At 43.2% G+C, this 11,218-nt stretch overlaps 1 protein-coding gene across 4 annotated transcripts in view; it reads left to right on the plus strand.

The window, feature by feature from the left end:
* Nucleotides 1-11,218, plus strand: part of BLTP3A (bridge-like lipid transfer protein family member 3A) — an 86,527-nt gene that overhangs the window by 65,670 nt on the left and 9,639 nt on the right. For all 4 annotated transcript variants that reach the window (XR_010157688.1, XR_010157689.1, XM_518418.8 and 1 more), the window contains 7 exons: nucleotides 134-273; nucleotides 673-814; nucleotides 1,068-1,261; nucleotides 1,468-2,915; nucleotides 7,354-7,550; nucleotides 10,583-10,737; nucleotides 10,824-10,974. Coding sequence is in view for 2 of the 4 variants with exons in the window: in XM_518418.8 (XP_518418.3) it covers nucleotides 134-273; nucleotides 673-814; nucleotides 1,068-1,261; nucleotides 1,468-2,915; nucleotides 7,354-7,550; nucleotides 10,583-10,737; nucleotides 10,824-10,974 (2,427 nt within the window). In the remaining 2 variants the exon portion in view is untranslated. The remainder of the gene's footprint in view (nucleotides 1-133; nucleotides 274-672; nucleotides 815-1,067; nucleotides 1,262-1,467; nucleotides 2,916-7,353; nucleotides 7,551-10,582; nucleotides 10,738-10,823; nucleotides 10,975-11,218) is intronic.

The raw sequence follows: 11,218 nt of genomic DNA on the forward strand, positions 1-11,218 counted from the left end.
CCAGGAGCTAGACAGTGTTAAGCTCTCTTTCCTACATATAACATTAATGATCTTAGGATTTTTACTTTCCTTATTCTATTAGTAATGAGAGTTGAATGTATCTGATTCTTTTTCCCACCTTATTTTTATTTAGATTCTCTTTCCAGTCCTCGAAAGAACCCTCTTGAGAGAAGCCCCTCTCAGGGCAGACAGCCTGCCTTTCGGCCTCCAGCATGGAACCGCTTACGCTCTAGCTGCATGGTGGTACGGGTGGATGACCTGGACATCCACCAGGTGAGGACATGGGGAAACATGGTTGGAAAGAGGTGGAGCAGTTTACTTGGAAGGCAGCTGGAACAGTATAAACAAAGTTTTGGAATTTGGGAACTATTTACCTCACTTCTGGGAAGATTAATAGTTTGGTCTGTTTCTTTCTGAGCATGGCTGGTGAGATCAGGACTTGGGAATTCCCCCAGTTTTACTGTGAATGCTCTGCTTTGAACCTCCCGCTGAAAAAACTAACTCGCGTATAGTGCGAGGCAGGTGTGAGAACACCTGGAATATACGTGAAAGACACTGTGTTCCCTGTGACAGACTTCAGAGGGATGGTAGAGGCTTTATGCTTCCTAAGCAGAAATGGAGGGCTGCTCTAAGTTTGATTGTTGATACTAACAAAAAGCTGTGATTGTTTAGGTTTCCACCGCTGGACAGCCAAGTAAAAAGCCATCTACACTCCTTTCCTGCAGTCGGAAACTTCACAACCTCCCTACCCAGGTCTCTGCCATTCATATTGAGTTCACGGAGTATTACTTCCCAGATAATCAGGAGCTTCCAGGTAAGCATCTAGGCTGGCTATTTTTCTGTCTAGCTCATGCTTTTCCCATTTGTCAGCCTTGGGGCCACTATGTATATTTTTATTTGTTGTTAGGAGTTTTCAGTGTTTGAGTTAATTTAGCACACTTTTGTTAAACACTCTGCCCTGTATAAATGTGTACCTTTGCTCTGTTCGTAATATAGTTAATATTAGGTAGTAAGAGCCTAGCTATTGCTTTTTACAGGATGTTTCTTTTCTTCCCTCTGCTTTCCAGTTCCTTGTCCTAATCTCTACATTCAGTTAAATGGTCTGACATTTACTATGGATCCTGTCAGTTTGCTCTGGGGAAACCTCTTTTGCCTGGATTTATACCGCAGCTTGGAGCAGTTCAAAGCTATCTACAAGCTGGAAGATTCAAGTCAGAAAGATGAACACTTGGACATCCGACTAGATGCATTCTGGTTGAAGGTGAGGGGAGAGTGTGACTTTTATCCCCTGTTAGTAGCCACAGCTGCATTTTTCCAATGGATATAATCCATGGTTTTGCTCTGTCCATTTTGTGGAAGTAAGAAAATAGTTTCACAGCCCAAAGGATCTTTTACATGTGTATTAATAGTGGGATGCTGAGATACTCAGATGACCATTCTGAATTGTGTTTCATTTTCTCTGTGAAGGTGAGCTTTCCACTGGAAAAGAGAGAGCGGGCAGAGTTGCATCGTCCCCAGGCCCTTGTCTTCTCTGCGTCAGGCATGATTGCCACCAATACACGTCATGCTCCACATTGTAGTTGTTCAGACCTCCAGAGTCTCTTCCGGGGTTTTGCTGCTGCAGAGTTCTTTCATTCCAATTATGATCACTTTCCTAAGGTTCCAGGTGGCTTTAGCCTTCTGCACATGCTTTTTTTGCATCATGCCTTTCAGATGGATTCCTGCCTGCCTCAGCCTAATACCCTCCCTCCCCAGAGACCTAAGGCTTCCCGGGATCTCTGGTCTGTCCACTTTACCCAGATCTCCTTGGACTTTGAGGGAACAGAAAACTTCAAAGGCCATACCTTGAATTTTGTAGCCCCCTTCCCCCTGTCCATTTGGGCCTGCCTACCCCTTCGCTGGCAGCAAGCCCAGGCACGGAAGCTTCTTTTGGCCTCAGAGGGGAGGCTGAAACCATCAGCCAGTTTTGGAAGTCCTGTCCAGTCTGAGGCTCTTGCCCCTGACTCTATGTCCCATCCACGGTCAAAGACTGAACATGACTTGAAAAGCTTATCAGGACTTACAGAAGTCATGGAAATTCTGAAAGAAGGCAGTAGTGGTATGGACAACAAAGGGCCTCTGACAGAGCTGGAGGATGTAGCAGATGTTCATATGCTTGTACATTCCCCGGCCCATGTCCGCGTGAGGCTTGACCACTACCAGTACTTGGCTCTGCTTCGCCTGAAGGAGGTGCTGCAGAGGCTTCAGGAGCAGCTGACTAAGGATACAGAGTCAATGACTGGGTCTCCCCTGCAGAACCAGACAGCTTGCATTGGAGTTCTCTTTCCCAGCGCTGAGGTGGCTCTGCTTATGCATCCTGCACCCGGTGCTGTCGATGCTGACTCTGCAGGCTCAGATAGCACTAGCCTCGTAGATTCAGAGCTATCTCCTTCAGAGGATCGGGAACTGAAGTCTGATGCCTCATCAGACCAGGGCCCAGCAAGCCCTGAGAAGGTCTTGGAGGAAAGTAGCATTGAAAATCAGGATGTATCCCAGGAGAGGCCACATAGCAATGGAGAACTGCAGGACTCAGGTCCACTTGCCCAGCAGCTGGCAGGGAAGGGCCATGAGGCAGTAGAGTCCCTACAGGCCAAGAAACTGAGCAGAACCCAAGCCTCCAGCTCACCAGCTGCATTGAAGCCCCCAGCTGGCAGGGAGACTGCTGTGAATGGACAGGGTGAGCTCATCCCCTTGAAGAACATTGAGGGAGAATTGTCAAGTGCTATTCACATGACCAAGGATGCCACCAAGGAGGCTCTACATGCCACCATGGACCTCACCAAGGAAGCTGTGTCCCTGACTAAGGATGCCTTCAGTTTGGGCAGAGATCGAATGACCTCCACCATGCACAAGATGTTGTCCCTGCCCCCAGCCAAGTAAGTGGCTCTGTACCTCCTTCACTCATCCCATCTCCTTCTCCTGGTTCTGATCATTGGGTTTAAGGCCTCTTACTATGTGCATTTCTAGATTGGGAAGTACCATATAGTCCAGGAGAATGCATAGAATGGCCTATTTAATGGGCAGTTTTCAAGCCAATATTTATTGCTTCTTAGAATCAGATTATCTCCTTTTTCACTGATTCACTATTTTTTCCCCTCAAGACAGGCCTTACCGTGTTAGCCAGGCTGGTCTTGAACTGCTGGGCTCCGCAATCCTCCTGCCTTGGCTTCCTGAGTAGCTGGGATTATAGACACCTGCCACTGTACCCAGCTTGCTTCACTATTATTGATACAAATATGCTATATCAGAATAATAATAATAATGGCATATATATAATATTATTTTCAGTGGGCTTTCATCTAATTTTTTTGTTTGATTTGATCCCCACAGCAGCCTGGTAAGGTGGCTTCAGACATTTGTACCCCCAGTTTATAGCTGAGAAAACTGAGGCTTTAGAGAGGATGAGCTCATAGATATCCTATATCTTGTAAATAGAAAAGTTGTGGCTTTGGACTTCTTTTTTCTGGTACCTTATCAGTGTCTGTCAGAGTAATAGAGAAGGAAGAATTTCATCCATTCAGCAAGTATCTTGTGAGCCCTTTCTGTGTGCTGGGCTCTGTGTTAAGCGCCGGAGATAGAGTAGGGAGTAAACAGGAAAACACAGAAATGCACAGTGAGACGAGTGGAAAAGTATCAATTTTCCCATGGGTGCCTCATGGTTTTAGGAAAGATAGAGTCTAAGGGAAGTCTTTCCTGGAACACTTTGTGGTTTAGAGACCATGGTATGAAAACAGTGCATTTAGAGCTTTTGTCTAAGTGAATTATCTTAAGTGGGTCTCTAATGCCTGTGGGTGAGCTAGTACCTGCTAGGACAGACAGCAAGGAGGAAGGAGAGGAAAACTTCAAGGGTCGAGTTGTATAATAATACTAGCCAACATTTACTGAGTGCCTTCTTTGCCTGACAAGACACAGTCCTAAGTACTTATAATATTGGTCCACTGGATTTTTGTAATAGCCCTATAAGGCAAGTATTAATATCAATCCCCATCTCACAGATGAGGAAACTGAGGCTCAGAGAGGTAAGAAACTTGCACAAGATCACACAACTTGTGAGTGGTGGGGCAAGGATTAAAAGCCTGGACTCCTAATCACCCAATGTGCTGCCTTTTCTAAATGGAGACAAGTAAGGGAGATGGAAAAAGAGCAGAGGTGAAAAAGAGAAAAGAAAGGTGTGTGAAATGAGCCCTTTTAAAACATCAACAGTGACTTCCTAACTGCCCAAGCCCGTGGCCTTTCCTCAGTCCCCCTTCTCCTGGACTCCTCTGTGGTAGTTAACATTGCTGATCAGTTCATTCTGAATATTTGTAACCCCACCCAGTTACTCTCAATTCTCTGAAGGAGTCTTCTTTTTCCTTGCTGCTCTCTTCTTCCTTTTATCCTATAGGTGTAAATACTCCACAGGGCTAGGCTGTCCATATTCTGATCACTTTTGTCATAATTTTAATTTTTAATTTTTTTTTTGAGACAGGTCTCATTCTGTTGCCCAGTGGTGCAATCTCTGCTCACTGCAGCCTCGACCTCCCAGGTTCAAGTGATCCTCCTGCCTCAGCCTCCTGAGTAGCTGGGACCACAGGCATGCGCCACCACACCCAGCTAATTTTTGTATTTTTGGTAGAGATGGGGTTTTGCCATGTTGCCCAGGCTAGTCTCAAACTCTTGGGCTCAAGCGATTCACCCACCTCAGCCTCCCAAAATGCTGGGATTACAGGTGTGAGCCACTGCGCCTGGCCTATAATTTTAATTTTTTTAATTATAAAAATGGTTTGTGTTTATCGTGTTGACAGTGTAGGAAATAAGAGAGTAAAGAAGAAAATATAAAAATCACTTGTAACAATCCACAGATAACCACTGTTTACATTTGGGTGTATTTTCTTCCAATCTTTGTATTTCTGCATTCATGTGTACACTTGTGGATGGTTATGCATATAATATCCACAAATACTGTTTTTACAACAATAGGATTATATTATTTCTACAATGTTACATGCTGCTTTATTCACTCAATGTTTTATTATGATATTTTCCCATTCATTAGGCATATGAATATATGATTTTTATTTATTTTTATTTTTGGAGATGTGGTTTCACCATGTTGCACAGGCTGGTCTTGAACTCTTGGGCGCAAGTGACTCTCCCACCTTGGCTTCCCAAAGCACTAGGGTTATAAGCATAAGCCCCTTCCCCTGGCTGAATACATGATTTTTAATTGCTCCATTATATTCTAGTAAATTGATATATCATAATTTATTGATCCATTCTTCTTTCTGGGGAGTCATTTAGTCTGTTTCCCATTTTACTCAGGTAGAACCAATGCTGTATGAAATGTCCTTATTTTTGTGAACTTTAATCTTTGGAATATTTTACATATCTAAATCTTTCTTTAGAATAAAAACCAAAAAGTGGCTGGGTGCGGTGGCTCACGCTTGTAATCCCAGCACTTTGGGGGGCTAAGGCAGGCAGATCACGAGGCCAGGAGATGAGACCATCCTGGCTAACACAGTGAAATCCCGTCTCTACTAAAAATACAAAAAGTTAGCTGGGTGTGGTGGCACGTGCCTGTAGTCCAGCTACTCGGGAGGCTGAGGCAGGAGAATGGCTTGAACCTGGGAGGCGGAGCTTGCAGTGAGCTGAGATCATGCCACTGCACTCCAGCCTGCGTGATAGAGCGAGACTCCGTCTCAAAAAAAAAAAAAAATAATAAAATAAAATAAAAACCAAAAAGTGAAATTATTAGGTCAAATGCTACAAACATTTTTAAAGTTGTTGATGCATTTGCCAAACTTTCAGGTTTGTAACAGTCTGTGCTTCTTAATAGTTTCTCTCTCAGAATCCCCTGCAGGGTTTGTTAAAACATAGTGGCTGGGCGCGGTGGCTCACGCCTGTAATCCCAGCACCTTGGAAGGCTGAGGCAGGCAGATCATGAGGTCAGGAGATGGAGACCATGCTGACTAACACGGTGAAACCCTGTCTCTACTAAAAATACAAAAAATTAGCTGAGTGTGTTGGCATGCACCTGTAGTCCCAGCTACTCTGGAGGCTGAGGCAGGAGAATTGCTTGAACCCAGGAGGTGGAGGTTGCAGTGAGCCGAGATCATGCCACTGCACTCCAGCCTGGGCAATACAGTGAGACTCCATCTCAAAAAAAAAAAAAAAACCAAAAACATAGTTTTCTGAGCCCTATTTCTCATTCATGGAATGAGATGGGGCCTGATAATTTGCTTTTTTTTTTTTTTTTGAGATGGAGTCTCACTCTGTCGCCCAGGCTGGAGTGCAGTGGTGTGATCTCGGCTCACTGCTGCCTCGACCTCCCAGGCTCAGGTGATCCTCTCATCTTAGCCCCCAGTAGCTGGACTACAGGCGCGCACCATCATGCCTGGCTAATCTTTGTATTTTTTTGTAGAGACCAGGTTTTGCCATGTTGCCCAGGCTGGTCTCAAACTCCTGGATTCAAGCCATCTGCCTGCCTTGGCCTCCCAAAGTGCTGGGAATATAGGCGTGAGTCACTGCGCCCGGCATGAGTTTTTCTTAATTCTACCTTTAACTGTAACCTTGGGACAGTTTCTTCATCTGTAAAATGGGAGGGTGGTATTTAAAGGTCCTTAAAGGTTTCTTTTCACTGTGTTAATGCCTTTTTAACTTTATCTTCCATTGCTCTTCCTGACAAAACCTATGCTTCAGCTGGGCAGAGCTATTATTCTTACCAGTTTCTTTTTGTTTCTGGCTGTATGCCTTTGTTTATGCCATTTCTTGCCTATAGAATACCCTCTTCTCACTTTCACAGTCCTTCAAGGACCACCTCAAATGTTATCTCTTACCACAAAGCCACTCTTGATCCTCTTCTCCTTGTCCTTTTTCCTCTTTGATGTTGTCTAGAACTGGGGATGTCTTACTCATCAATTTATCCATCTCCCACTCCTGCCTAGTGCCTAGTATGGTGCCTTACATACAGAAGCAACTAAATACTTATGGAATGAATGCAGGTGGCTTCAGGTGCCATTCATCAGCACCAGAGCGGTAGGTAGCTGGTCTCTTCTGAGTCTGGGATGACCTTGAATAACCTTGACATTTAATGTTGATATGAGAGCGCTGTCCATGCAGTTAGCGATGTTGGAATAAAAAGATTCAGAAAGGCCAGTGATTGAAAAATGACTTGATATCTTTACAGCCAGTAATAGGTAATGTCAGAGTTGTATGTTCCTAATATTGGGAACTTTATCCAGTTGTCTGAGCTGAAAGGGATGGGTATTGTAAGTGGATGGGAATAAACATGTCTCCAAAGCCACATTTGTGGTTTTTGTTTTTTTTTTTAAACAGGGAGCCCATGGCCAAGACAGATGAGGGGGTGGCAGCCCCAGTGAGTGGAGGTGCTGCACGACTCCGATTTTTCTCCATGAAGAGGACAGTATCTCAACAGTCATTTGATGGTGTCTCATTGGATAGCAGTGGCCCTGAAGACCGGATTTCAGTGGACAGTGATGGCAGTGATAGCTTTGTGATGCTCTTGGAGTCTGGTATGTGGGAGCAGAGCCAGGCAAAGTTGCAGAAGTCCAGAAAGGGTTCTCTCTGCTGCCTGTATCAGACTGGCAGGGCTAAAGAGGAGCTGAGAGATGATAATATAGACATTTTCTTAATCAAGACAAAAAAAGAGAGACAGAGAAATTTTGGTGGACTTGTGGGTTTGGGTTTAATTCCATGTTTCTAGGTTATTGGTTAATAACTGACTATATCACAGAAAGAGATACAAACCAAAGGAGAAAGCACTAGTCTTACAGCCTTATAGCTAAGTCAGGATTAGTTTCATGGTTGGTATCAGTGGTGTGAGTGTGCTTATAGTCTTTTTTTTTTTTTTTTTTTTTTTTTTGCCTGTGTTGTCACTGGAAAATAGGAGCTTTTTATCTGTTAATAAAATGAGAAACTTTTAGGAATTACCTCTGTAAGTTATACTGGTTCTTTCAGTTTATTGAAATAATAGAAACTTAGGAAATGATCCTTTAAGAGTATCTAGGCTGGGCACAGTGGCTGACGCCTGTAATCCCAGCACTTTGGGAGGCCGAGGTGGGTGGATCACTTGAGGTTGGGAGTTGGAGACTAGCCTGGCCAACATGGTAAAAACCTGTCTCTACTAAAAATAGAAAAATTAGCTGGGCTTAGCGGCAGGTGCTTGTAATCTCAACTACTCGGGAGGCTGAGGCAGGAGAATTGCTTGAACCGGGGAGGTAGAGGATGCAGTGAGCTGAGATTGTGCCACTGCATTCCAGCCTGGGTGGCAGCGAGACTCCATCTCAAAAAAAAGAGAGAATGTCCTATTTATTTATTTATTTTATATTGACAAATTATAATTGTATCTATGTGGTATTAATACTAAGCGATCCTATGATATATACACACACACATACAGTGTGGGATTTTTGAGCCAAACTAATTAACATCTCCGTCACCTCAAATACTTACCATTTATTTCTCCTGTTTAACTGAAACATTACACTTTCACTAACATTTCCTCCTATCCCCTCCCATTTCCCTTTTCAGCCTCTGTTAAGCACCATCCTGCTCTCTGCTTTTATGAGTACAGTTGTTTTACATTCCATGTGTAAGTGAGCACATGCTATTTTTGTCTTTCAGTGCCTGGCTTATCTCATTTAGCATATTGTCTGTCCTCCAGATTCATCTGCGTTATCACAAATGACAGGATTTCCCTCTCATAAGGCTGAATAGTATTCCATTGTGTGTTTGTACCACATTTTCTTTATCTGTTCATTGGTTGATGAACACATAAGTTGATCCCATAACTTGGCTGTTGTGAATAATGTTGTAGTAAACACAGGAATGGAGATAGTTCTTTGATATACTTTTTTTCATATTCCTTGGATATATACCCAGAAGTGGATATGGTAACTCTATTTTTAGCTTTGAGGACCCTTCATACTGTTTTCCATAATGCCCATATTAATTTACATTTCCACCAACAGGGTGCTAGGGTTTCCTTTTCTCTACATCCTTGCCAACACTTGTTATCTTTAATCTTTTTGAGAATAGCCATTCTGACAGGAGTGAGTTAATATTTCACTGTGGTTTTAATTTAAGAGAATGCACCGTTTCTTAAGCTGGGTGGCATGTACCATGTTTGTTTTGTTATTATTTTTAACTTCTTATGGAAGATTTCATGTCTATGTACAAAAGTAGACAGAATCAAATAATGAGCCCTCATACACCCATTACCTAGCTTTGAAATTAAGAACTCATGGCAGGCCCAGGGCAGTGGCTCACGCCTGTAATCCCAGCCTTTTGGGAGGCCAAGGTGGGCGGATCACTTAAGGTGAAACCTAATTCTCAAATTTAAATTAAAGTTCTGAAAAATCTCCTGGGGTTCTTATATATTCACCTTAGACAGCAATTAAACTTGTGACTGGATTTCTGCCTTGGGAAGCATCCAGTCTAAAAGGAAAGAGAAGGCCGGCACAGTACCTCACGCATGTAATCCCAGCACTTTGGGAGGCCCAGACAGGCAGATCAGGAGTTTGAGACCAGCCTGGCCAACATGGTGAAACTCTGTCTCTACTAAAAATACAAAAATTAGCCAGGGATGGTGGCGTGTGCCTGTAATCCCAGCTACTTAGAAGGCTGAGGTGGGAGATTGCTTGAACCCAGGAGGTGGAGGTTGTAGTGAGCCGAGATCACGCCATTGCACTCCCCTGGGCGACAGAGCGAGACTATTCCATCTCAAAAAAAAGAAGAAAAAAAAAGAACTCATGGCCATTTTTGTTTCATAAACACTACTGCCCACTTTCCTTCATCTCATAATATTTTGAAGCAAATCCCAAACATATCCTTTTGTCCATAAATATTTTCAGTTATGCATTGCTAGAAAATACAGACTTAAATTTTTTAAAATTGTGGTAAAATACATATGAAATTTGCCATCCTAACTGTTTTTAAGTGGATAGTTCAGTGACATTAAGTACATTCTGATTGTTGTACAATCATTACTACTGTCTATCTCCAGGATGTTTTTCTTCTTGCGAAACAGAAACTCTGTACTCATTAAACAGTAACTCCTCATTTCCCCTCCCCTCAGTCCCTGACAACCATGATTCTACTTTCTTTTTATAAATTTGCCTACTTTAGGTACCTCATATAAGTGGAATCATGCAGTATTTGTCCTTTTATCACTGGCTTATTCCACTTGGTATATCCTCAAGATTCTTCTATTTTGTAGTGTGTGTCAGAATTTCCTTCCTTTTTAAGGCTGAATAGTGTTCCATTGTATTTATATACCACATTGCTTATCCTTGCATCCATGGAAGGACGCTTGGGTTGCTTCTGTTTACAGACTTTTAAAAATGGGATCAAATGTCATTACACTTTAAAAAATTAAGAGTAATTCCTTAAATTCATCAAATATCTAGTTAGTCCTCAAATTTCTAGTTGTCTCATGAATGTCATAAGTATTTTGTTTTATTTTTACAGTTGTCATTGTTTGTAGAGGTTGGATTTGAACAGAATATTTTGACTTTTAAATTCATTTGTCCTCTTTTTCATGCAGAGTCTGGTCCAGAATCTGTTCCACCAGGATCTCTTTCAAATGTCTCAGATAATGCTGGTGTTCAAGGGAGCCCTCTTGTGAATAATTATGGCCAGGGGTCACCAGCAGCCAACAGTTCAGTTTCACCCAGTGGAGAAGACCTCATCTTTCACCCGGTCAGCAGCTCTACTTTCTTCTCTGCAGAGGGTAGGCTCTGGGCTGAGAGCTTGGGACTTAAAACTAAGAGAATCTCCTTTGATAGGTCTCAGTTCTGGTCCTGAAGGTGAATGAGGTGTCTTTTGGGATTGAGGTACGTGGTGAGGACCTGACTGTGGCCCTGCAAGCAGAGGAACTGACCCTCCAGCAGCTGGGCACCGTGGGACTCTGGCAGTTCCTGCGTGGACAGTGCCCAGGTAAGGATGGTAGTCATTCCACGACAGATCATGGGACTTGTCTAGGACAGCCATAGATTAACTTGTACTTGTCACTGTGCTCTAAGGGCAGCCACTCTACTAGTGCCAAGTTCTCTCCAGCAGCCATCAGGGGGAGGAAAAACTCCATTGAAGCCTTTTTTGCAAAGAGCCTCTCAGAGCTCTTTCTGGGGCTTTGCATTCACTGTGCTAGTCTCCAACTTCACTTCCAGGTACTCCTGGAGCT

Source organism: Pan troglodytes, chromosome 5, assembly GCF_028858775.2.
Source record: "Pan troglodytes isolate AG18354 chromosome 5, NHGRI_mPanTro3-v2.0_pri, whole genome shotgun sequence".
Taxonomy (NCBI): domain Eukaryota; kingdom Metazoa; phylum Chordata; class Mammalia; order Primates; family Hominidae; genus Pan; species Pan troglodytes.